This window comes from Diadema antillarum, unplaced genomic scaffold, assembly GCF_040938485.1.
Source record: "Diadema antillarum isolate AM-2024a unplaced genomic scaffold, OU_Dant_1.0 scf00000226, whole genome shotgun sequence".
Lineage (NCBI taxonomy): Eukaryota > Metazoa > Echinodermata > Echinoidea > Diadematoida > Diadematidae > Diadema > Diadema antillarum.
In genome coordinates, this window is record NW_027271115.1 from 2,590,290 (window position 1) to 2,616,515 (window position 26,226).

The 26,226-nt window shown below is 38.7% G+C and overlaps 1 protein-coding gene across 1 annotated transcript; it reads right to left on the reverse strand.

The window, feature by feature from the left end:
* Nucleotides 1-225: 225 nt before the first annotated feature.
* On the reverse strand, nucleotides 226-16,969 carry LOC139724708 (EF-hand calcium-binding domain-containing protein 7-like). Its single transcript, XM_071635829.1, has 13 exons — nucleotides 16,806-16,969; nucleotides 14,924-14,989; nucleotides 12,064-12,209; nucleotides 11,624-11,710; nucleotides 11,010-11,091; nucleotides 7,998-8,285; nucleotides 7,405-7,511; nucleotides 6,667-6,824; nucleotides 5,360-5,532; nucleotides 3,145-3,263; nucleotides 2,336-2,545; nucleotides 1,709-1,816; nucleotides 226-303 (listed from the first exon to the last, which is right to left on the reverse strand). The coding sequence occupies exons 1-13, from the start codon at nucleotides 16,906-16,908 to the stop codon at nucleotides 226-228; spliced, it is 1,725 nt and encodes a 574-aa protein (XP_071491930.1). The 5' UTR covers nucleotides 16,909-16,969.
* Between the last annotated feature and the right edge of the window lie 9,257 nt (nucleotides 16,970-26,226).

Below are 26,226 nucleotides of genomic sequence, written 5' to 3' on the forward strand. Positions count from 1 at the left end.
GGTCACCATGTCAGTCTGAACACAAGAGTGTCTTGTCAGGACCCCACTGTAAATCCAATGTAAAACTGGATTAAAACAGGGCTAGCATGACCCTTTCAAATTCTCAATACTGGGTAAGCATCAAAATGCAACCAAACGCATACACAAAAGCAAACAAAAAATGTATTTTCAAAGTTATAAACTAATGGAAATTTAATTTACTTTGCAAGATTCCTGTCAAAAAGGTCATGAGGTCCCAAGAGATTCCTGGCAGTTAATCGTCCACTCCTTGTCCTCATCTTCAGGAACCAAATGAAGGCCAACCTGGGAATTAAACAGAAACATGCAGGTTCCACATGAAGGTAAAGTTTTAAATATATATTTAATCCCTGCAATATCATTCAACCTGCCAAATTCTTGATTAAGTTTTGAATAAAAATGATATGAAGAGTTTGTTCGCAAAAAACCGATAAGTCCATAGTTGCCAAATGGTGATATTTGCGATTAAAGGTCAAGAAAAATAAGGAGAATAATAAGAAAATTTTTGCTTCTTTTAACCATAACTTCAAAAATGTGCCTTTATATGTAGTGACCAATATATCATTTAAAAGGTATTATTTTGTACTTTATGACAGAAACCATACTTAAAAATCTTCAAAAATGGACTTATCGGTTTTTGCAAACAAACTCTTCATATCTAAGGTTGTAGATTTCTATTTCATATTGGACAAAGAAAATTTATATCTAAGATGCGATAGTATTATTAACAACTGTAATACAAATGTATGCTTGTAATATAACATGGAAGTAACACAATTTGGAATGTGAAATCAAATCTAAGAAAACAACATATCGTGAATAACATGTTGGGTAAGTGTGTACATGAGGATAATGTTAACTTGTGCTATCATGATTATTGTAACCATAATACTCATCATTATCACTGTTAGTATGATTATCACTATACCCAATTATTAGTGACACTACTACTACTACTTCTACTACTACTACTACTACTACTACTACTACTACTACTACTACTACTACTACTACTACCACTACCACTACTACTACTACCACTACCACTACTACTGCTCTTACTATTATTATTACCTCCGCTAAGGAAGGAGGTTATGCTTTCGTTACCATTGGTTTGTATGTCCATGTGCAAAAGAACTCAAAAAGTTGTGAACGGATTTGGATGAAACTTGCAGGTAAGGTTGAGAATGACACAAGGAACAGATGATTAAATTTTAGTAGTGATCCAGCAATTTTTGTGGATTTTATGAAGGATTTTCAATATTCTGGCAGGTAGGTCAATGAACTTGGGAGTTCAAGCTGCATATTTTTTAGGATTTCATACACACACTAGAGTGCGTGTGGTGCGTGCTCTAGTTTTTGGTCCAGGGCGAGGCGTGCTGCGCGCTGGCATTGATGAGGTAACAAAAGGTTTCTATATTGAGAAATCGGGCGATTTTCAGCTTGTATACGTATGGGTAGAAATCATTAATCTCTGCGGAAGAACAAGATCATTGGTGGAAATTAGCTGCTTGGTCGAGGTCTGCGCTCTCAGAGTGCTTCTCTAGTTACTTCTGGTATGACGACTACTAATACGACTGCTTCTACTACTATTATCATTATTATTCTCTCAAACTCTACACAAGTTTCCAACTTCTTACATGAATTCCAAGGAACAGGACACACAGGCCACAGGAGGACAGAAACTTACCACAGCTGCTCCACTGTAACACTGGACAGTCTGACACATCTTAGTATCACTACTCAGACAATTCTTACTCTTGGAACAGTCCAGCTTGATTCCACACTTGTTGGATCCCTGGATGAAGAAAGTCACGGCAAAGGAGAACCATAGATACATAATCTCTTCAAGTTAAAAAATGCCAACACTATGATCATATCCAAACAACTTGCCTCACCCAAACACACACACACACACACATGCACACACACACACACACACACACAACGCTCCCTCATAGCACACATACAATATCCTAGAAATGTATGCATTCATTTCACTGTCACACATAGCCACTGTCATTTTTTTTAATGAGAAAACACAATTATGGCTTTGTGATGAGAGTGATGAAACCTCAACATGGATGAGCAGTATTTCTAAAACACAATGAATGAGAGGTGGACATCTGGTTGTCTGGCCTTTTGACATTTTATCAAATCTTATGCATCCAATACAAGGTGAACCAATTTAGAAGCACATTATTGAGGACTTACTCTCACTCTTAGGCTAACTTGGTGTTTCACTGGAAAGTTAAAAGAGATCAGTTCATAGTCACTCTCCATTTTAATACTTTGAAAGGACATAAGATGAACTCACCTTGTTCTCCACAATAAATGTGACCCTGCCATCACCCATGTATGTGTGTAGTCTAAGGTCCCCTACACTCTTCACCCTAGTAAATCCTGCTGCATTCATCACAGACTGACAGATGATCTTTTGTAATGTGGGTCCACCACGCTGCAGCGGCTGGGCTCTGATCCGGCAGGGACAGTGCTGTGTGTAGATGTCTACTAGGAAAGGGCATGCCTATCAGGAAACATATAAACACACAGAAGAAAAATACAAATGACAAAATAATATTAGATAAATACACCGAGGCCAGAAAACAGGAGACCTACATACATACTGTGCACACAAACCATTTTTTTAACAGGTAACAGAGGCTTCTACTTTTTAGGAAATATTTTTGACACCATACAGAGCTTGTAATACTTGAAATAAATGAAGAAAAGGAAATCAAGGGAACATTGACCATTTAATGTCAGAATGGTAGTTTATTTTCTTTTTCTATAAATTCCTCAAAATAGCTGTCTTTACTCCAGTAACCATGACATCATGAGCAAAGAACCCTTGATGTCTTCTGTAAAATTATTGTATGCATGATGTGGTTGATTTCAAATTTCTAGAAATAAGCACTTTTTTGTCACTATGCTCTTTATATTAAAAAAGTTGTGTTGCTTTCACAGTTCCAAGGTCAAAGAAATTCTTTTCATCCACGCAAATTTCAAACAGTTATGTTTTAGTCTATTTGCATGGAAAGGCAGAAATGTGATAAAGTCAATTCACCCCATACAGTTCCCAATGCCTTTATATGTTTTACAGGTTCCACACTATTTTACACCCACCTCATCAAGCACCAAATCCTCAGCAAATCCCATTGATGAGAGTGTGACCCAGAGGTCATCGACCTCTCCATTCTCTGTGAAACCATCTGTGGCTTCCATTTGATTGAGGTCCATGAACCCTGTTGGGAAAGATAAAAGAAAACTCTGCCTTTAACATGCTGTGCCATTGGCAGGTAGTACAAAGCAGACATTAGTGCTGAATGGTCTTACATTGTAAATGCAATCATAATACATTCCACATTTCTCTTCAACCATTTACACTTACAGGTAGGTCTAGGTTATCCTCCTCCCACTCCTTCCCCTTCTCCTACTCATTTTTCTCCTGTATATGATGAGAACTTCACCTAAGTCTGCTGAAAGCTATACATGTACGAAATAATGATAATGTGACATAAACCGCCGAGTCATGTGTAACCCTAAAAGGGCGGGGGGGGGGGGGATCCGCCTCCTCGACATTTCATGCTATAAGTCTGTAAATGCGAGAAGTCCTCGTCATGAGACTTCTTTACTTTCTTTATTCAAGTCTCGCACAACTTTAGAGACCAAATTTGCAACGTCCAGGCATACTTTTACAAAGCAGCACCCATTTTTGTAACTGCATGTCACCCCAAAATGGGCAAAATTTTGTGCTTTTGTGTACATGTTCTATGGAAAACAGTGCTTCGTCATAAAAGTCATAAAACCGGATTATTTTTACTATTAATCACGGTAATTGATTAATTTTTATGCCAATTATGGTTGGAAAGTGGTCATTCACAATTTCCAATAAAAAAACAAAGGAAAAAAGTTAGAAAACAAGGAAATACACGAGAGATTCCAAAAATAATAAAATACATAGAAATTGAAATGACTTTTCGAAGTTTTTATGATGTACAATTGTTGAAAATGTTGAAACGGATACATTAACCAACAAAGTAGACTCTCAATGCTTTTAATTAGGCTAAAATATAATCTTGGGCTTAATTTGCATAATTGAACTAGATATATCGCTACGGCGACTGATATGCCTCCGCCATAATGCATGGTTCTCCTAATAGGTCTATAGTGCAATGTCTTGACAATGTGTGATGACAGTTTCAAACAATTGGCAAAATATTAAAATGACAGGTTTGACACAAATGTGCTGAATGTTCACTTTCCTAGAACTAGGTTCAATTGGATGAATGATTAAAATGTCAGAGTGCAGGTATTTGGGGAACTGATGATTTTTACTTGACTTTCGACCCTTTTACAAGTTCATGCATTGAGTAATTTTTCAAGGTATTGAGAAAAAGTATAATTTCAGTATCAAATGGGAAAATAGCATTATCTAAACCTGGCCTTTGACCTTTGACCTCACAGTTCCAAAGAGAATCACTGTTAGGTTGAACATGCATAAATATGTAAGTTTCATGATACCTTGAGTTACTTCTGAGATATGGAGGAAAAAGTGCAATTCAGCACTTTCACTTGACCTTTGACCTTTTGGCAAGAAACTTCCCACAGAATACATATTGGGTTATACATGTATACATCAAGTTAAAAAAAAAAACCTTCATTCATTGCATAAATATAAGGAAAGTAGTGATATTTTGAGGAGTTGACCTTGACCTTTGACCCCCTGACCTTTGACCCATGACCCCTGACCTTTGACCCATGACCCCAACTTCCCTAGATAATCACTGCCCATCGGTACAAGCATATATACTAAGTTCCATGAAGATACCTTGAACCATTTGCGAGATATGGAGAAAAACATGAAATTTCAAAAAAAAAATTCACAAAATAACCTGTGACCTTTGACCCTGTGACCCTAAAATCCACACAAAGTATTATCCCCCAAGGATCTACCCTCATACCAAGTTTGATGTAAAACCACCACACTGTTCTTGAGATATCGACAAAAACAAAACGGGACGGACGGACGGACGGACGGACGGATGGACGACCCGAAAACATAATGCCTCCGGCCACTTCGTTGCGGAGGCATAAAAATCTTAAGACACAATCTTGTAGATTTCGACAATGGTGTCACACATGCCAAATTTTGTTGTGATTGAACCACTGATGGAACCCCCCCCCCCCCCTGGTTTTAGCATAGCCAAAAAAGCCCTGCCTGATCAGGGTTTAAGACATCTTTGATTGCAAGGACATTTCTTGAGACTTTGACAGAAAATTGCATGAACAAGGCGCACAGGTAGAAGATCATTTGATGAAATCTTCCTCCTTCACACACCTTTCCTTGTGAGCTCTCCTTTCTTGAGTTCAAAATTCTCCTCCACGACTTCCCAAGCATCATCATCCACAGCCTCACCACTAGTCCGCAGCTGGAAGAGGTTAAACTCATTTCTGCTGAGGAGGCCATTGCCATCTAAGTCCACCATTTCAAAGATGTCATTGAGAGTGCTCCTGATGAGGAATGTAGGAAAAACCATGAGCAAAAGAGAACTTTGAAAGGAATCTTTAAATTTCATTATCATGTAGTAACTTGCATTTGTTGGTTGACTGTCACTTTCATTTTATTGCATCTTTATTGTACACCAAGTTCGGGCACACTGCTCGTTCAGCCCCCCCCCCCCCCCCCTTTCACTCATGCTGTTGCTATTTCACTTCTTTTCTATTCTTTATCCCTCTGTTGTTAATTAACTTGTTTGATGTTGCCTCCCTATTCATCTATATCTTCACAGGCTGCCCCCTAAGATCCTTGGGATCATTAGTCATCTACCTCTGCCTTTTGTCTGTCCACCTTTCTGATTTAATCCCCTTCCGTTTATTACCTGTTGGGCTCCTTGTCCTGCTTGACTTCAAACCCATCCCTTAAATTGTTTTCTTTGTTCTGTGTCCCTAGCCCTCCCTGGACTGTGCTTATTGGTGTAGTCCTTATATGTGATTGCTTTCCCTGCCTGTTCATTTTGCCTCTGACAAAGATTCTGCTAGGATGAAAAGCTCAGGCCTCTCTTAACTCAAAAGAAAATATTTGTCAACTGAAATTTTCAATGCAGAACACATGGGAAACCAGACATTACACACAATTGTGGTCATAACGATTATCTGCTTTGAAGTCATTTTGTGCGTTGAAATTTACTTGATTTGTATGGATACCTATCCCTAATTATGAAAGAGATAGGGTAATCATCATCAGGATAATTTTCAAGAGAATGTTACAAGTGTTACAAATCCTCATCATTACCAAGAAACCAGTTGTGGTAAGCATACACTGAAATGATAAAAAAAAAGAGACATGAAGATTTCCCTGTAAGTTCAAAGGAATTTGGAATGAATGAAGTCTAATTTGGCCACTGAGATGATTCTTCTGTCTTGCGTTATGTTGGAATTATGTGAATTCAAAATGATCAAAGGTGGTCTATTCCTGTAAGAATGACATTGTGAAAAGGAGCTGCAGTCACACAGTGACACACTGCATACATGCTGCTTTTAAAGGCAATGAATTTCAACCCAATATCCAGACAGTCATACACACAACTTTGACACTCCCTCTGTAGTGTCTCCCTAGTGACCAATCTCAAAGCACAGCATACTTACTTGAATTCCTTGGTCAGTGTGCACTCATCTTCACCCTTTGGTTCCACCAGCTTGATCTTTTCCTTGACTGACCTGGTTCTCACCTTGAGGTGACACCCTGTTGTCATAGGGATGAGTCTGTAATGGCCTGCCTGCAGCTCACATTGGATGCAGTACTTCTGTTTGTTTGCCAAATGAGAGAAGACTCTACAGTATAATTACCATTTTTGATGAAATAAGACCAGTTTAGTACTCTATTAGAATACATGCATTACATTAGTTTTTTACCTTTAAGGACAATAAGTCAAAAGACTCTGAGTGAACACGTCTGTATCTGCATGTTTACACAAAAAAGTGTTAACTCGTACTTTATGGAATTCTCTTTATTAGCGGGATCACCCTTTTATGCATAAGTCTCAAATGTGACAACTGTAGTTATGCCAAACTAATTCATGTTAACTATAACGTCATGACAAAGATTTTAGTAACTTTGATTTTTACACAAGCAAAAACTTTCAGCATAGTTTTCATTTCCTTACATTCAACTTTTGCCATGTAAAAGAGGCTAGTGCAAGCTCTATTGGGAAGCAAATTGGACAATGCAACTGCCAAGGTACTTTGAAGACAAGGAACAATGCAACTGAAATACATACTACACAGTGCCCCAACAAGCAAACATAATCCATCTACGTAATTCACCACAGAGCAGATAAGTGAAAAGATTTCAACAGTTTCCAATCAGAGTTACTCTTCACTGACCTCTTTGTTTTTGACATTTGTGAAGGCCACAAGTTCTCCTAGGAGTCCATTGTCTCCTTGTCTCATGATGAAGACATTGATGTCTGTTTTGGGTTCCTGCTTTGAAGCTAGATGGGAACAACACAGAAAAACAGGTGTATTCTCTTGTTCTCACCATTGTGCAAAATTGTAGCAAAGACTCAAACAATATACCAGACCGTGTACACTTATACAAATGCCTTTTCGAATTTGATAACTTAAATAGAAACTTGCCTTTATAAATTGACATCACTAGAAACAGGACACAATTAATTTCTGTAGATGGTTCTTTACTGGAATACAACAATGAAGCATCAAAGTCTGTGTAGGATGAATATTTTTTTTTCTTTGTGCCTCATATGCCAGACCTTTAGATGTTTCAAATTAGGAAACACCTGTTTTCATTTTTTCTAATATCTTTGTAGAGTTTTGGCACAGATATGTATTACTGTGTAACATTCCTTTTCTTAAAATATCAAATTCCACATGTGTACATTGTAATAGTGATTTCAATGTTTACAAGCCCTTGTTTTAACTCTTCTGAGATGAAAATGGAAAAAATTGAGATATCTCACCATTTATAACCCCCACCGTGATTGGTCTTACTGTTAACCACAATTTGGTTGTCACGGCAACATCAATGATGTACTGGTGGGCAATGAGTTTCTGCTCATCATCAAAGTGGAAGCAACCTTTACTATGGGAGTGATACCAGTCCTTGAGGTTGGTGGGCTCTCGCTGGGACGGCTGCTGCTTGCTGATTGGTGGGAAGGTCATGACCACGCCTACCTCTTCCTTCTTCTTTGCACTCTTAGACGATGTGGAGGATGATGAGGAAGAAGGCTCCTTTCTTTTGTCACTTCCTTTATCTTTATCTGAAAGATTGATAACATAGACATGTGTATGCATAGTCCTGAATCATCTGTCTACTCAATAGAGTATACTGTATTATGGCAGTCACAGGTATGTTATTGGTTTTGAATTTTACCAATCCAGAGACTTTAAAGCCATCGTAAAGTCACACGAGCATAAAAGCAGTGTTTATGTCTCCTACCAATGCAATCTCCTGTGTGCCTTAAATCATATCTGACAAGGTTGAAACATACAGACACTAGACTTATATACCAGTAACCAGTTACAGCAAATGCATGATCAAGTTTCTGATTATGGTACAATGTAATAGCGAATTCTCCAAACTTAAAGCTTTCTAATGACATGTAATAAATAGATCGCACTTTACTTCCAAATCATATCATGAAACAGACAAAAATGCTGGCAACCAGATCAATCCAATTTGAAGAAAAAGGAACTTGAAGTTGAAAGTAACAACGCAGGTAAGAGGATAGACTAAAAGAATCAACGATCAAGTGAAAATATAATGCATCAATTGAAAACGGTGACACAACATCTGCTCCTGCGAAAACTGCTCGGGCCTTATTTTCTCCAAGAAATTTGGGTTAGGGTTGTGATAGCGTTTTGGGTTTGGTTTGATGTGAGGACTAGGATTAGGGTTATGTTAGTGGGTAGAATTTATGTTTGGCTTAGCATGCAGATGTGTCAAGGGAGCAATTATCGCAGGAGCAAATGTCACGGAACCAATGGCTAAATGTATACACTCAGGGACATGAAATCAATTATATTAAAAAACCAAACAAGCATAGAAGTATCATAGTTTGGATAAATTCGTCACTGGAACAAACCTTTCATATTCATTTTCTTCTGCACTTCTACAGAACTCACAATACATTCAAATTACAATGGTTATGAGTCTGCCAATAATGAGAATTCAAATGTAGTACAGTGTATAGCCAACTTTATGTTTTTGTTACATCATTTCAGTGAACATGTATGCTGATTTTTATTCTTTTTTTGTCTGTTCACCCCTTTTCTCTTTTCTCTGTCTCACACACACACACACACACACACTACATAAACAGCTTGCTTCCAAAAGGTGCTAAATCCATTGAAAAATAATGGATTTAGCCCCTTTTGAAAGCAAGCTCTTCATTTATTATTATATGGATGCACATAAAGGGAGAGTATAGACTGCACATGGAGAAAGTCACTCTCCATAATCACAATGAAGGTAAGTTCCTGCATGAGTAGACACTGACAGTGCTTGAAATGACTTCCAGCACAATACAGCTTTAGCGCCTAGTCCATAAAAACAATGTTGTACAAATTTTTGGACTATATACAATTAGCAAAATCTATACAGGATTGGTTAGAAAGAAAATGTTCTGGTAAAGAGATGAAATCCTTGTGATTACCACATTTCTCGGCATTCAGTTATCCTTTTTAGACATCAATGAGGTAAAACAGACGTGTTTTGACCAAAATATGTGACCCGCTACAACAAAATGGTCCTAAAGTCGCGCAAGGTCGGAGCCGTGAAAATTGAGTTTGAAGTCAGAGCATCAAAATTGGTCAAAACTTACGATTTTCTGAATTTGACATATTATTAGAGTCTGACATGTTTTCTATCATCTGTCGAAATTTTGAAGGAAAATGATGAAAGGAAAGACCAAAAAATAGCGTTTTTCTAGGCCATGTTTTTTGGCGTTTCAACGAAGCAGAAACTGATTCGAATATCTGGATTGAGCGCCACACATAGGCTCCGCCCCTAACAACGACCAGAGTGATCTCATTGGTCAGTTTGCTGCTTGCCGCTAACCGAACCGTGAAGCTCGCACACTGCCCAGTCGACCGGTGCGTGCTGGCGGGGTACGCTATGCCCAGCCGCTTCTCCTGGCATCCTGGTCACTGATTGGTCGGTGAGGAGACCGCCGACGCTGTGTTTGAATGAGCATTTCGGGGGTTGCTAGGGCTTACCTTCTATTGTCCGGAGGTGAATACTGACTTGCGTGTCCCTTGATCATGATTGCGTCGCAAGGAGAACTTTTAGGGCGCTTTCCTCGAAACAGTGATTTCTCAGAAGTCTCGACCTGCTCTCTTTTAAACATCGATATCTCCGCAGCCGATTATTTGTATGAGATGTGTTATATATCAATTTAAAGCAGAAAGATTAGGGAATTATGCCATGCAATTTTCAAATAATTGACCTCACCCGACTTTAGGATCATTTTGTTGTAGCAGGTCACATATGTCCAAATAAAGCTGTTTGAGGTTTCGATTAAGCAGTGAAAGTAACATGTAGAAGGTTTGTTACTTTTTATTTTTTTTGCATTTTAGTGCTGTTCTGCTAAAGTGGTTGACTGTTATCTGGTTAGCACTATAACATGCTTGATAAGACCATGAAGTTTTGCATTTTAAAACATCATCAGACTTTGCCTTTGGGACAGTAAGGTACTTATGAAAACTATCAAATTTTTGTGTTTGAGCAAAACTTCTGAAACTTTAATAGTGACAGGTTACATGAGCATTTCATTTGTGAATGACTAAAGTCTCCCTCTCTATCTCTCCCATTTAAACCTTTCGTTGATGGACAACTTTTATGATAGCCTGAGCACCATCACTATCACAGCAGCAAAACTCTCAAGTGTTTCTCCACTTCAGTCCATACACAGTAATGTAGCTGATACCTTTGGCACTTTTTGATGTAGCATCAGCAGTCCTCTGAGCCCTGCGTTGCCTCCTCTCCCTCCGTTCCAACCTCTTCAGACTGCTCTCCTGACATTTACTGGTTGTTGACATCACCAGCTTGCAGAACTACAAGGGTTTGGAAATCCAAGGGATGTTATCAAACTACATTGCAGAAGCACGATGCAGAGGTACAGTGTGCTCAAGATGTAGAGGTACAGTGTGCTCAAGATTTAGAGGTACAGTGTGCTCATGATATATAGGCATAGTGTGCTCAAGACGTAGTGGTATGGTGTGCTCAAGTTATGAAAAAAAAACAAACCAATGAATGCATTCCTGCTCTACTTGGTAACACATGTGACAAGTGAGGAATTCACACATTTCTCTACCTTACACAATATACAGTCAACCTTGCTTACCTCGAATCAGTCTGCAATGAAGAAAACGGTTCAACTTGAAATGTACAATTCTGCATACATCGAGCTTAGAGCTTATACACAGCTGTGATTTTCTGTATAACAAAGACATATTATCCCTTGATTTTTCTGGTTTTGTTAAAAATCTTTGTTATTCTCAATTCCTGCCTGCAGGCATGAATATCTTTACTTTGGATACCTCACAATCCACAACAACTGAAGTATAGAGGCCTGAGCACTCTCACCTCTTTGTAGTTCAGCTTTCTGTCTCCATCAATATCAGCTTCTGCTATCATGTCCTCCACTTCTTTTTCACTCATCTTATCTCCTCTCTGTTGGGTAACAAATGACAGTGGTATAAGGCAAATGATTATATGACAGTTACCTCTTATCTCAGCATTATTAGTTCCATATCACCCATAATTCACTAGAATTGAAAGCATTGGATGTGAGTTGAGCAATGGATGGTAGAAAACAAAGGAAAGCATCGATGGCCTAGAACGGGTACAAATTCTTGGAGCTTACGATTGGTACACTAGTCTGAAATAATTTTAGACAGCTTTACCAAATTTGTTAGCTGATTTGTCATGATGTAGTAAAGGATCATTATACTACCAATCAATGTCAGGAAAACCCTCAAGAAGAAAACAATGACTGAGAGACAACTTAAAGCAAAGGACCATACCTGAGTTAAGACTTTGCTGAGTTCTTTTTGCGTGATGTATCCATCCCCATTCACATCAATCTTCTGGAATGCATGAAGCAAATCATCCTCTGACGTAGGTTTCAGCTCTTTGACGATAGCAAGCACATCATTAAAAGTAAGTTTATCTGCAGTAAGGGGACAGATAAAGTATAATGCATACAAATCTCAGCGTGAACTTGTGGCATTAATTAAATTCAATCTTTCTTGGACTTTTTTCAGTAGTTTCAACATGATGACAAAACAGTAAAATGGTCTTTTATACAGTCATACCATCCCTTCACTATGCCTTATTTTGTCTTACAAGTTAGCCGACTTGTCGAGCAATTCAGTTTAACCACTAATCAAGGTACTGGCATTTTCCCTTCTCTTTAATGCTGTTTGTATTGTATCTTTCCTACTTTTTACTTGCTGCCACAAATCATTTTGCCCTTTCACACATTATACCTCTTCAAATGAATTTATGGAAGTTTCTATTCACAAAGTGACTCACTGTGATCAAATCTTGTCACAAATTGCACAACAAGGGACCCAGTAGGTATAGTGCTAACCTGTGTATTGCAAGTTCACCTTACACTCATTCTTGCAGACTTTTACTTAAGATGAACATAGGAAACTTGGGGGACTCTAGGGGGTCTGGTGTCCATTAATTTGTATATTCTATCAAACTGGCAATGACACCTGCCAAGTCTGTAGAAAATTTGATCATGTGTTTTTCGAAAAGAAGATAAAAATGTGAAAACTGGCTCCAAACTTGGTCCTGGCCCCCAAGTGGTCCCCTATGTGGCAGCCATGGTACAAACACAAACACCTAATGACAATACCTGATAATTTCGATGAACCCGGATCCATGGTAACAAACTTAAAACTACAGTCATTGTGGCACCTACTCACTTCTATCATTTCTGGTTCTCATGAAGATCTCTAAAGACTCCTCAATTCATTGTGCCCATTGGTACAAACAGAGATCCTATTACCCTAGGGTGCTACAAGTACTAGCCAAGTTTGGTGAAACTCCTTCATGGGGTTGTCAAGAAACTGAAAATGTAAAACGTCTATGCATGACATTGAAACAACAGATGCTGCACAATGGATGCAGGATGATGAATGATTGCAAAAGCTAACTTGAACTTTGGTTTGGGTGAGCTTAAAACTGTCACAAAAACAAACTAGAAATGTCACTAAGGCGACTGCTATGCCTCCGCCATAATGCATGATTCTCCTAATAGGTCTATAGTACATGTGGACAATGTATAATTACATTTTCACAATACTGGCAAAATATTGAAATTACATGTTTGTCACAAATGTGTTGAATGTTCACCTTCCTTTACCTAGGTTTAATTAGATGAATAGGAGAGCATGTATTTGGGGATTCAAGGACTTTAACTTGACTTTGACCCATTCATAAGTGTATGAATACTGTAATTTTCAAGGTATGGAGAAAAAGTGTAATTTCTGTAATGAAAAGTACACTGTTACCATTTTCTTTTGGCCTTTAACCCTAAAATTCATAGGATAATCACTGTCAGGCAGAACATGCATAAATATGTAGTAAGTTTCAAGATAACTTGAGCAACTTCTGAGATATGGAGGAAAAAGTTAGTTCAGCACTTTCCCTTGATCTTTGACCTTTTGACCTTTGAGGCAAATCCCCCCCCCCAAAAAAAAAAAGAGAAAAAGAAAATTTCCACATAATCTAGATTATACATGCATACACCAAGTGCAAAAAAAAAAAAAAATGGCATTACATAAATACATATGTATGAGGGAAATAGTAAAAATTTGAAGTGTTGCACTTGACCTTTGACCCCTGACCTTTGACCCTATGAACCCTAGATTATCTAGATGATAACTGCCAGTCAGTACATGTACATATACTATGTTCCATGAAGATACCTTGAACAATTTCCAAGGTACAGAGAAAAAAGCGAAGTTTTAATATTTTAACTTGACCTTTTGACCTTTGACCTTTGACCTCATGACCCAAAACTTTCACCAGGGAATCTTAATTGGGTAATACATGTATACACTAAGTTTCAAGAAAATATCTTCCGGCATTGCATAGATATGGAGGAAATAGTGAAATTTTATGTATTTGACCTTGACCTTTTGACCTTTGACCTCGACCATGTGCACCCAAAAGTTGATAGGCACAACTTCACCCCCTAATACACATACATGCCAAGTTTCATTAGGATACCTTAAAAGGTTTTGATAGTTACCCTGTCCACAAAATTTATTACGGACGGACGGAAGGACGGACGGACAGACGGAAGGACGGACGGACAGACGGAAGGACGGACGGACGGACGGAAGGACGGACGGACGGACGGACAACCTGAAAACATAATGCCTCCGGCACCACTTTGTGGCGGAGGCATAACAAACTAACAACAGCACTGTTATAAGAAGCAAAGAAAGCAGTTGTATGCATTGATCAGTATTTTTTTCAGTCTTTCCACTATCCACTTAATATAATGATTACTTAGTGCTTAGAAAACTTGCAAATGGGCAATAAAATCTCCATACATAAGAATTTAGAAAAAAATTACAGTTATGACACTCTAATTCTATTCTTCTTAACAAAATCACATTATAAAGTCATGACATCCTGCATGAGATTCAACGCAGAAAAGGACATTTTCACCTATACATGTGATAATCGACATCTGATAAGGAACAAACACAAAAAGCAAAGACCTGGGCATTTTTCATGGGTAAAGAAAAAAAAAAAACACAATAAAGAGTACCACCCCCCCCCCCAAAAAAAAAAAAAAAAATTATAACAATAATAAATAAATAGAATAGAATAAAAATGAAACCAAAAAACAACACTCACTTGTGTCTTTGGTCCAGTACTTATCAATTGTCTGTTTGGAGGGATTTCTGCCTGCCTGCTGAAGAACTTTCATGAGATAAAATAAAATGAAGTAGAAATATACAGTCAGTACCTGGCATTGCTCAACCTCTCCATAATTTGTACACATCAAATTTTGCTGGTGATGTACAAAGGAAATATATTGTGTATCAGGGCAAGGTAGAATGTTAAAAAAAAAAAAAAAAAAAAAAATCCATATTATTTTTACCATGATGGATATACATGTGCTCATTAATGCGTACTACCATATGGATATTTGATAGCGTAAGTTTGAAAAATTCCTCAATGTGCACTTAGTTTCATCAATGTATCATTATTGTGAAAGATTTGTTGTCATTTTAAATTAGTGCAGTATGAGGCTAACTCAATATGCCACATTCACGAATGTGCAGACCATACTACCATGACTTGTCTCAACAAGTATGAACAAGGAAAAGTAGAAATTATGCGGTGCGTAATATATGTCCCCGCCGGAAGTAGCATTTAGTAGCAAAATGTACAATATAGGTAAAAAGATGAAGTCAAAGAAAAAGTCAAAGAAGTCAAAGGTCAAAATTCTATGTAGAAGTTTTGAAGCCCTCACCTAGTGCCATCACATAAAGCAAACGGAATCGAAATCGGGTTAGAAATGGCGAAGGAGTAGCATTTTGTAGCCAATGTACAATATAGGTAAAAAAATCAAGGTCAAAGGTCAAAGAAGTCAAAGGTCAAAATTCTGTGTACAAGTTTTGAAGCCCTCACCTACATGTAGTGCCATCACTTAAAGCAAACGGAATTGAAATCGGGTTACAAATGGCAAAGGAGTAGCATTTTGTAGCAAAATGTACAATATAGGTCAAAAATCAAGGTCAAAGGTCAAAGAAGTCAAAGGTCAAAATTCTGTGTAGAAGTTTTGAAGCCCTCACCTAGTGCCATCACATAAAGCAAACGGAATCAAAATCGGGTTAGAAATGGCGAAGGAGTAGCATTTTGTAGCCAATGTACAATATAGGTCAAAAATCAAGGTCAAAGGTCAAAGAAGTCAAAGGTCAAAATTCTGTGTAGAAGTTTTGAAGCCCTCACCTAGTGCCATCACTTAAAGCAAACGGAATTGAAATCGGGTTACAAATGGCGAAGGAGTAGCATTTTGTAGCAAAATGTACAATATAGGTCAAAAATCAAGGTCAAAGGTCAAAGAAGTCAAAGGTCAAAAGTCTGTGTAGAAGTTTTGAAGCCCTCACCTAGTGCCATCATATAAAGCAAACGGAATCAAAATCGGGTTAGAAATGGCGAAGGAGTAGCATTTTGAAGCAAAATGTACAATATAGGTCAAAGGTCAAGGTCAAAGGTCACAATTGAAATTCTGTATAGAAGTTTCAAAGCTCCCATGTAGTGCTATCATATAAAGCAAATAGAATCAAAATCGGGTTAGAAATGGCGAAGGAGTACTTAGCATTTTGAACATTTTGATCACACACGGACGCACACACGGACGGACACACGGACACACGGACGGACACACACACGTACGGAGCCCGTTTCATAGTCCCCTGCTCGAACTCGTTCGGCGGGGACAATTAGACATAGATTGCAGGTAATCACAACAAACTGGTGTAATGTCAACATCAGCTTTTCTAGTCACTACAGGCATAGAGAACTGTGTCTTCTGACCTCATTCCAGTGTTGAGTGCTAGGGATGCCCTCTATACTTTACAAAGTCACTAAGATAATGATCAGTGCTCACAAGAAAGACAATAAAGGAAGAGCCATTAGTGATGATATGATGGCTGACTGACAAGACCCTGCATGAGATGTAAATAGTGAGGTGACAGAGAGGTCAATGTAATCCTGTGTATTTTCCTACCTCTCTCAAGTCCATCTCTAGATGTGATGTCAGTAGCAGGGTCATTGAACACAGCCATGTAAGCTGCCCGACATTCTGCCTCTGTCTTGTCCTTCTCTGTCATAGACAATGCCCCATTTCGCTTTGCCTGTGCTGCCTTACCACCTGCACCTCCTGAAGAAGGCTTCCCACTCATGCTGGACTCTTACTTAGTTCATTTGATGATTTACAATCTCCTAAGAGACAGACAGACAAAGAAAATATCTTGCAGAACAAGGGGAATGAATACAGAAGACATGATACGTGCATTAAGAAATAGATCAGAAGTATGAATTCTTGGATTTGGTATGAATTGTTTTATTTGTTTTCTTTTTTCTTTCAGAGGAAAAGTTAAATGCTTGACTAAACTATGAGGTAGACTATACTTCTCCCATATTTTTCAATTTTTTTTTCTTTTTACCAAGTATGATCTCAAATTATAAAAAATAAACAAGAGTCATTTCTGTGTCTACATTTTGAACTGAGATGCAGTAAGCCAACAGTGTGTAGAATCAAGAAACTGTTTCAAGGTGTTCGTTTTTTCTTTTTTTGTCTAAGATTTTCTTCAAGCTGTATGGGCAAACAATTCTAACAAATTCAAAAGCTCTACTGAATATCTCAAACAAGAATCTTAGTATGCGTGGAATTCGATGGCTTACAAATATATGACAAACCTCTTGTCATTGTAAGATTACAAAGTATTTCACATAGACTGCTAAAACATGTAGAAAATACAAGGCATGTAACAAATTGCATTTGGCTATAAATAAATTCATCGAATACATGTACTTCACAATTCAGTGTGCGATCAGTTTCCCAAGATTGTGCAGATACACAGCGTGTATAGCGTGTATGTACTTTAGGTGTTTCTGAAGGTAAATACAATGTACGTGAGCCTGGTAATTATTGAACCACACTTTAATAAAGGGATGGTATACAAAGTGTAGTTTTGGTGAGACAGGGCTTCAGGTTTCCAACTTTTTTTGTGAGATAATGAGAAACCTCATAATATGAGATATGAAAGAGCATACAATTATAAGAAGAAAGTCAAAGTTTATTAAATGAAAATTGTTTTTGAAATGTCTGAGATACATATATCCAAAAACAATGTGGTCCTAATGAAAAATGGGACCCACCTCCTATTTGGACCACTTTATTTTACATTGTTTTTTTGCTATCTTAGCCATTTCCAAACTGGTATTCATCAAATAAATTTTGAATTCCTCTTAAGATTGGATGCTTTTTTTATATGTCATAAGTGATTCTTAATTATCTCACAAAAAGTTAAAATCTGAATTTCACATCTCAACCATAACTACAGTTGTATACCATCCCTTTAAACCAGGTTTAACTCTCTAGTATTCTCACTGGTAATACGTCAATCATCTGTGAACCCTTAATCATTTTTATCAGAGATACATTGTACATGTACAATGTATAGGTGCCTACAATGTATGTTAGACTTACATTATAAAACTGTCACTTGACTATCATTACAGCGATTAACACTCTGCATAAGGTTGCTTGATATTCAATGAAAAAAAATCCACACAAAGATAGAGTATTAAATTCATCAATACTCTGGTACTAGTACTGTAATGTTCATCAATACTGACATAAAATCTGTAGTTTAGTCTAGACTCTAGCAGTATGGTAGGTGTCCAAAACATCGACACTGTACATTAAAAATGACATCCCTCTATTTATTGACCGATTCGGGTTCGTTGAGGGCAGCAGACATTTCATGGCACTGGGCGCAGCCATAGTGGGTGTCTCAGCCGACCCCCCCTGCTCTCCCCCACCCCAGGCAACATGTTTATCACGCACTTGTAACAAAGGTTCGCGCACTAAGCAAGCATTCGCGCACTCAGTACGAGACGCCCATTGGCTAAAGCAGTTTTTCATTCTGCGCGCGTGCATATGTAGGGAGAGGGGTGGGGAGTGGGAAGGGGGGGTCGGCTGAGACACCAAGTAATGGCGCTGCCCATGCCAAAAATACACATAGCGCGTCACAGAATTGGTCAATAGCATTGCGCGTAAAGAATGAATATTCACACATGAGACTACGTGCAGTGGTTTTGCACTCTCTATTTGGGATTTGAAGATGTTCAAATATTACTGAAAAACCCAATAATAAAAAAGATCAACAGCAAACCAATGATGTTACCGCAGATTATAAATGCACATTGGAAAAGCATTACATGCATTTCACCTGTATTGTCGATAGAGACAGGGGTGTCGGGTTCAAAATTACAGTGCAACTGAGTGTGTCAAAATAACACCCCACTCGTTCGAAGCAGTTATCTTGGAATGTCTGCTGCAAATGCCAAATCAAATTTTTAATGTGCACCTGTGAATTCAGAGAATTTTCTTTTGGAATAAATGTGAGTAAAATTTCAGGCAAATTGTGAGATATTTTAAATTTCTATTGATAGAATTTTAACATTCAAAGGGCGCTGATGTATTGCCACTATTGGACACCAAACCATACTTAAAGGACAAGTCCACCTTCATATACATAAGGATTGAGAGAATGCAGCAATATTAGTAGAACACATCAGTGAAAGTTTGAGGAAAATTAGACAATCCGTTCAAAAGTTATGAATACTTTAAGTATCTGCGCAGTCACTGCTGGAAGAGAAGACTACTACAGTGTATGATGTCACATGCGTACAACTACATGTATATAAGGAAAATAAAAAGAGAATTTCACAAAACTTTACTTTTTGAATAAAGAGCACATTTCTTCAACTTGCTACTGACGTATGTTAAGGGTAATATTATTCTCCCTGCCTTCTGAAAGAGAGAAGTCGAGTGTTCTTTTGTTATGCGAGAAAAATGGAAATGTGTTGAATTTTCTTTATTCTTTCTTTATATCGTTGTACTCAAGTGACATCACAAGCTATAGTAGTCTTTTCATCCAGCCGTGACTGAGCAGAAACTTCAAAAATTCATAACTTTTTAACGGATTGTCCGATTTTGCTCAAACTCTCACTGATGTGTTCTACTAATACTGCTGCATTCACTCAACCCACATGTCTATGAAGGTGAACTTGTCCTTTAAGTAGAGGCCAGATCCTACACTAGGATCGGTCTAGCACATCACTAACCCCGGCGCGGGGCGCTGTCCATTGTTGGTGCGGTTAGTGCATCACTTGTCCTGCAATGCAAGTTTTGCCCTCTAAACTTAAATCCTGAGCAGAGGCTAGGCTGAAAACGGATCGATGCCCATGGAAATAAACTTCTCCTTCTTCCCCTTCCTGTTGATATACAGGTATGGTATTACCGGACAGCATGGTAATTCCGGACACGCACATTTTTGCGTCCTGATGACATTCAGTACGCGCGAGACTTCGTAGATTAGCCTCACAGAACGCTGTGTGGACTGAAATCGCAAAAAAAAAAAAGACACAAAAATGTAAAAACATGAAGAAATGCACATTTTACCTCTGATTTATAGTTGAGTGACCCGCACCTCATCATAGTGACATTTCGTCACTGAAATTCTATGAAATCCCACTCACATACAGGAAAAGTGCTGAAGATTCTAATAGAACCACAAGTTCACTGATCGATACCGAAAATTTGCAGCTATTGTCCTCAAACGCAAATGACGCGGAAAGTTGTGCGCTAAGAAAGGGGCCCGCAAGGCCCGCAACTTGTCACCCACGCTCCCATGGACAAAGCACGTAAAATTTGATGTCAATTTTTCATAAGGTTTTACCGCGTGAACTGTTTGAAAAGTTCAAGATTGACATTGTAGTATGTATCGTTAGGTAAAATACAAAATTTGAGCCTCATTCGCCAATTTTTTTCTTTGCCGTTCGCTTGGTGAGAATGTGTACAGTGATTTGTGGGATGAATTGTGATTCTGGTGCAAGGACAAGGTGCGAAAGACGTCGATTATTCCATAGTGAAAATCGTGTCCGGAATTATAATGCGGTTTTACACCGCGCAAAAAGACAACTTTTTGGAGAGAGGTATAGGGTCTATTTGAAGTCTATTTTCCAAAAATCGGAGTGAATAATTTTCATAATTTTGCCGCAGTTGTAATTTTCAGGACTTTGTGAATAATTCGTGCTATTCGTCCTCTGAGTAGGGAATTCAGAGCCATGAAACAAAAAGCGTCCGATGATACAATCAACTCTCCTACTGTGGAGAACCTCGTGATCTCTGCGCTGAGTGAGAGTACGGTATAGACTCTATACTCTCACACTTCATTTGTATGTGTTTGTCTTTATATGCCTTCTGACTGTTTCAAATTCTAATCTTCCGGACAGTGCATTTACTAAGCTAAGCGGTCACTAATGTCTGTATGTTATGTAACGTTAGCACTGTATGTAGTAGACAGAAAGATCCGTCTGTCCGGAAGACTCTTTTGTATTTTGCCATTAACGCTGTCCTCCGTGAAGCCAGACGCAGTCTCCGCGGAACATTCCCCGACGGACAGATACAGACCGATCTTTCGGTCGATGTATGTACTGTATACGCTATAATTTTCGCATACATAAATTTTCGCGAATTGCCGCTGTCACACATTTTCGCGAGTGGTTAAATTCGCGATTGGGGGACCAGAGAAAATATGAAGTGGCAAAGACAGTGTGAATTTTCAACTTACTAGCAAATAAGAATGATACTAGTTATACACTGCATGAAAAAAACTTATCAAACTCTGCAAACTAGTATGTTAGAATTCAACATTTTTGAAGTGGTTAATTCCATCGCGCTAACGCTAACTTGCTAGATTTCTGACGAGTGGTCCCCTTGCGATAATGGATTGGCTCTCTACAGTATTCGTAAGTAGACGTGGACATGCGTAAACAAGCTTAGCCAGTATGGTCTGTTCGGTAAGCCGTGACATGGTACTAGTACTGAAATGTTCGTATCATCAAGGCAAGGGATTCATTTTGGAAGGTAATATTTTCGCGTGTTGTTAATTTCGCGAATAGCTCCCGACTCGCGAAATTCGCGAAAATAAACCCCACGCGAAATATATAGCGTATACAGTAGTTGAAGAGGTACACAGAGACTCACAGAGTCTGTGACACACAGCATACACAAATGTTATAGAATGGGACTGAAGTATAGATTCAGCGTTGTTCTTCATCGATAACAGGCACAGCAATGCCCCAGTGGCAACTCAACTTTAGTGCGATGATCGTTAACACGTCATTTATGATAAGTTTGCCTTTTGAATAAGGCCTTTAAATAAAGGTAAATACAGACGTTTAGCAACAACCGTGAACGGAACTACGCCATACTCACACAAATTATAGCCATCTAGGGCAAAATCGTGAAATAGGCCCCACCGCAGTGCGCGTGCACCCGTGCGATGCTATGCTGTGGAAATCGGCCCCACCGCCGTATGCATCTCGCGTAAACCCCGTTTGGTGGGGCCGTATTCACGAGTATTATACTGTGGAAGAAAGCCCCACCGCCGTGCTTATCTACCAATGAACGCCACACGGTGGGGCTGAATTCACGAGTATAAACAGGCGAGCCGCCGTAGTATTTGTACGGATACGCAGTGGTGGGGCCTATTTCACGAGTATGCCGAAATCTAAGACTTTGCTAGATGAAGATGTCCGTGAAGATGTCACCTGGTAACTCCGACGCTAAAACCACTCGTTGTTGTTGTTGTTTTTTTCTTTATTCAGTCAGCTCGCTATACCATGTATCTCGAAATTCTCGACTAGCTCGCTCGCTTGCAGGTTGCAAGCATGTTGTACCACGGAATTTTATAACATCGATGGAGGGGGGGGGGGGGGGGGGAGGGAGGCAAACATATCCTCCCAATGATTTCAGAGATTGAAGATTTTCTTGATTTTTGATTGATTACTGTCCAAATATTTCACCTGAACCTTGCACCAGATTGCCGAATTTCAATTCTGATAACGCAAAATCTCTCTCGCAATGAGAGAGGGCCGGGGCCTCGACGGTGGGGGAGAGGCACCCCCTCCTACATGTACACCCTCACCAGTTGGGTCATTTTTCCCATGGACTTAGTAGGCCCTACACTTTTACACTGACAGATTTCTGAATGTTTCGTCAAAAGTGTGCACCAGATCTGTCACTTCACTTAAAAAAAAAAAAAAAAATGAAATAAAAATTAAAAAAAAGTTTCGTCGGGTGGGAGGGGATAAAAATTATGTCTCGATCCTTTCAATTACGGGATATAGCTCTTTTCCCTGCATGCTTTGCTTATTTTTCCCTCCATAAATTTAGTATACTTTTAGGATTGACAGTTTCTAAAATTCGTCAATTAAAAGTGTGCTTACAAAATAATCTCATTTCAATTCTACAAAAGCTCTCGCGCATGCAGGGGACAAGGGGGGGGGGGGCAAACATGTCATCCCCCCCCCATAATTCCCGAAATGCACTGTGCAACAATGAATCATTGAATTTCAATTCTGAAAATGCAAAATCCCTCTCGCGTGGGAGGAGCCTGTATACCCCTCTCACGCCCTCCCCGTCGGTCCCCTTCCATACACTGAAAAGCCTGTAATAGCTATAAACTTGGGGGATTGACAATGTTATTTTACGAATATTCCACAAAAGTGTTATGGGCATCAGACGCTCTATTCTAATTCTGAAATGCAAAAGTTCCGTCGTGTGGAGGGGACCAAGCGAATTTTGTACTCTGTTTTAACAAGCCGGAACACTTCAGGGCCCCGTCTTAAATAAAGACTTGTGATTGATTCAAATCAATCGCAACTTTAAGATTGAATGCAAATCCATCTCATAAAAAAGTTATGATTGAAATTAAGATGGAGAACTGCAATCAATCAATCACAGGCTGCGATTGATTGCAGCTTTTAAGAGATTTGTGATTGATTGATTTCTATCACAAGTTGAATCATAAGACAGGGCCCAGGTTGTTTGCTTGTTTGGTTTTGTTTTTTGTTTTTTGTTTTTGTTTTTGTTTTTTTTTGTGTTTTTTTTTTGGGGGGGGGGGGCAAAATCTCGAGGGGGCTCAATTTTATGTGAAGTTGTGAGATCCTCGGCGAGGGAGCGAAGCGACTGAGCGGGGGGGGGGGGAGGGTGTGGGAGGGGGAATACCCCCCCCCCCCCCCCATTCCATGGTAGGGACTTTTTGTAATGACAGAGTATAAAAGTCGCGTTTATAGAACATTTTAGATTAAATTTCTAGGGAATTAAATATAATAAAAGAAATCACTACGAAGGAATATGATCATAACTATTGTCATTTTACTACGGGCAGAGCGAGCGAGCCACTCTTACTTTGCCATTCGTTTGAAATGTATTAATTAAAAACTTAATCGTGATCGCATTGTTTGAGCAATGAAAAGTATTCTTATACTGCTGGAAAGCAGAGAAGAAAAGAAAAAAATGTAAGGTTTATTAGAGATATGTTTCAGCGGGCACGCTCGAGGATGCGAGGCTATTAATACCATGTATACACCAGATTTACTCATCAAGTTATATAGATATGATAATAACTTTCGCCCCGTTAGGGGGGAAAATTTCGCATTTTCAGTTATGAAATTGACAACTTTCAGACAAGAAAAACTTGAAAAATTCTGTTATTGTTCATTTTGGTCTCTAAATAATTGATTAATTATTTGTTACAACTAAAAGGGGCACTTTTGGGGAGCAAAAACTCGTTTTGCCCCCCCCCCAACATTTTATTGGGGGAAGGGGCCGCTTCGAGCGCCCTTGCCTTTGAAGGGGGCATACCCTCTCCCAACCCCATGAACTTCCATGTATCACTTATACATAACTCCTACTGATGTTGCACACGCGGAACAAGAGCTGAGATACGGCGATTTAGTCATTCAATTATATCTGTGAAATTTATTTTTCTTACTTTTTCATAGAAAAAAATCCAAAAATGTCACAAAAAGTGTACACAGGATCTCTGAATTTCGAGTCTTGAAATGCATAATCTTCCCCATGTGGGAGGAGGGATACACCCTCCCCCCCCCCTTCTCGGTGGTTCCGCTCTCTTGCACAGATATTCCAACGCAAAGTTTTGCCCCCTCTCGTGAAAACGGATCGACGCCGCTGCTGATTTATGTTTCAAAGCCATTTGAAAACTTTGTATCAAAGTCATTCGCCTTATGTACCAAAGCGTATCAAAACGTTGAGTGTAAATAGGCGGTATTGTTGCTATACAATGATTTTTAGCAATCCAGCAGCATCAGTCTAACTCTATCTCATAACACATATTTCCGCCATTGACCTCAGTATACACACAGGCAGCAGCAGCTGATACCACACTTTGCATTCCAATCCAGAGAAGTATACCTCGAGCAAAGTAAATGATATCATTCTGAATTATACTTAAGATTGTAATAACATAAATTTGCAAAGATTGACAAGTTTTGTTATCCGATTATTATCATTATTATTATTATTATTATTATTATTATTATTATTATTATTATTATTATTATCATTATTATTATTATCATCATCATCATAATCATAATCATCATCATAATCATCATCATCATCATCATTAAAATATTGTAATTACCGTGAAAACTCTATTAGGGCGGTATTGGTATGGGATCGTTATCGCCCAGCGCTTAACTTTGGCCGCCATGGTCGCAGCTGATGCATAAAATACAACTGGGGGGGGGGGGGAACTAAAGCTATGGTACAATGTATACACAATCTGTTGAACCTGTTATTGAAACATACTTTTCCCCTCTCATTATACTGTAGTATACATAGGCCTACTATTCCATCTCTCTTTAGTCTTATAACCATGTCTTGGCCATGACAATGCACAAAAGTCAATGCCAAAGTGATCATGATTTGTCTGGATAAGCGGAGAAGAACATTCATAATATCTGTATTTCTGTTATCTTAGTCCACTGTATCACATTAGCATCTGATAGTCAGCCTTATGATCCTAGGGACCCGGGTTCGAACCCGAGTCTGGACTGAGCAATGTTTTGTGTTAACATACCGTCACCTCTAGCAAGAGGCAAATCACTCTGTCCCTCGGATAGGACATGAAATGGAGGTCCCGTGTATGAGAGACTCACAACTCATGCATGTAAAAGATTCCGCTTCATTCATTCATCGCAAAGAGCAGTACGTGCGTTTAACCCGGCGAAGTGGTCCCACCTCACATCCAACTGGACCCCATGGAAGACCAACTTCGACCATGTCGAGTGACTGAATACGGGCTATCCAGCCATTTCTTTCTCAGATGGAAATGAACAAACCAAAAAACAAAACAAAACAAAACAAAACAAAACAAAACAAAACAAAACAAGACTGTAGTGAATAACATCAATGGCCAAAGATTACAGCTGGGCGATCTATTACGACCTATTCATCCATCATCCATCGATCAAACCATTGTGTATACGTATCTATTCGTCTATTTGTCTATATCTATACTTATCGATCTATCTGTTTATCTATC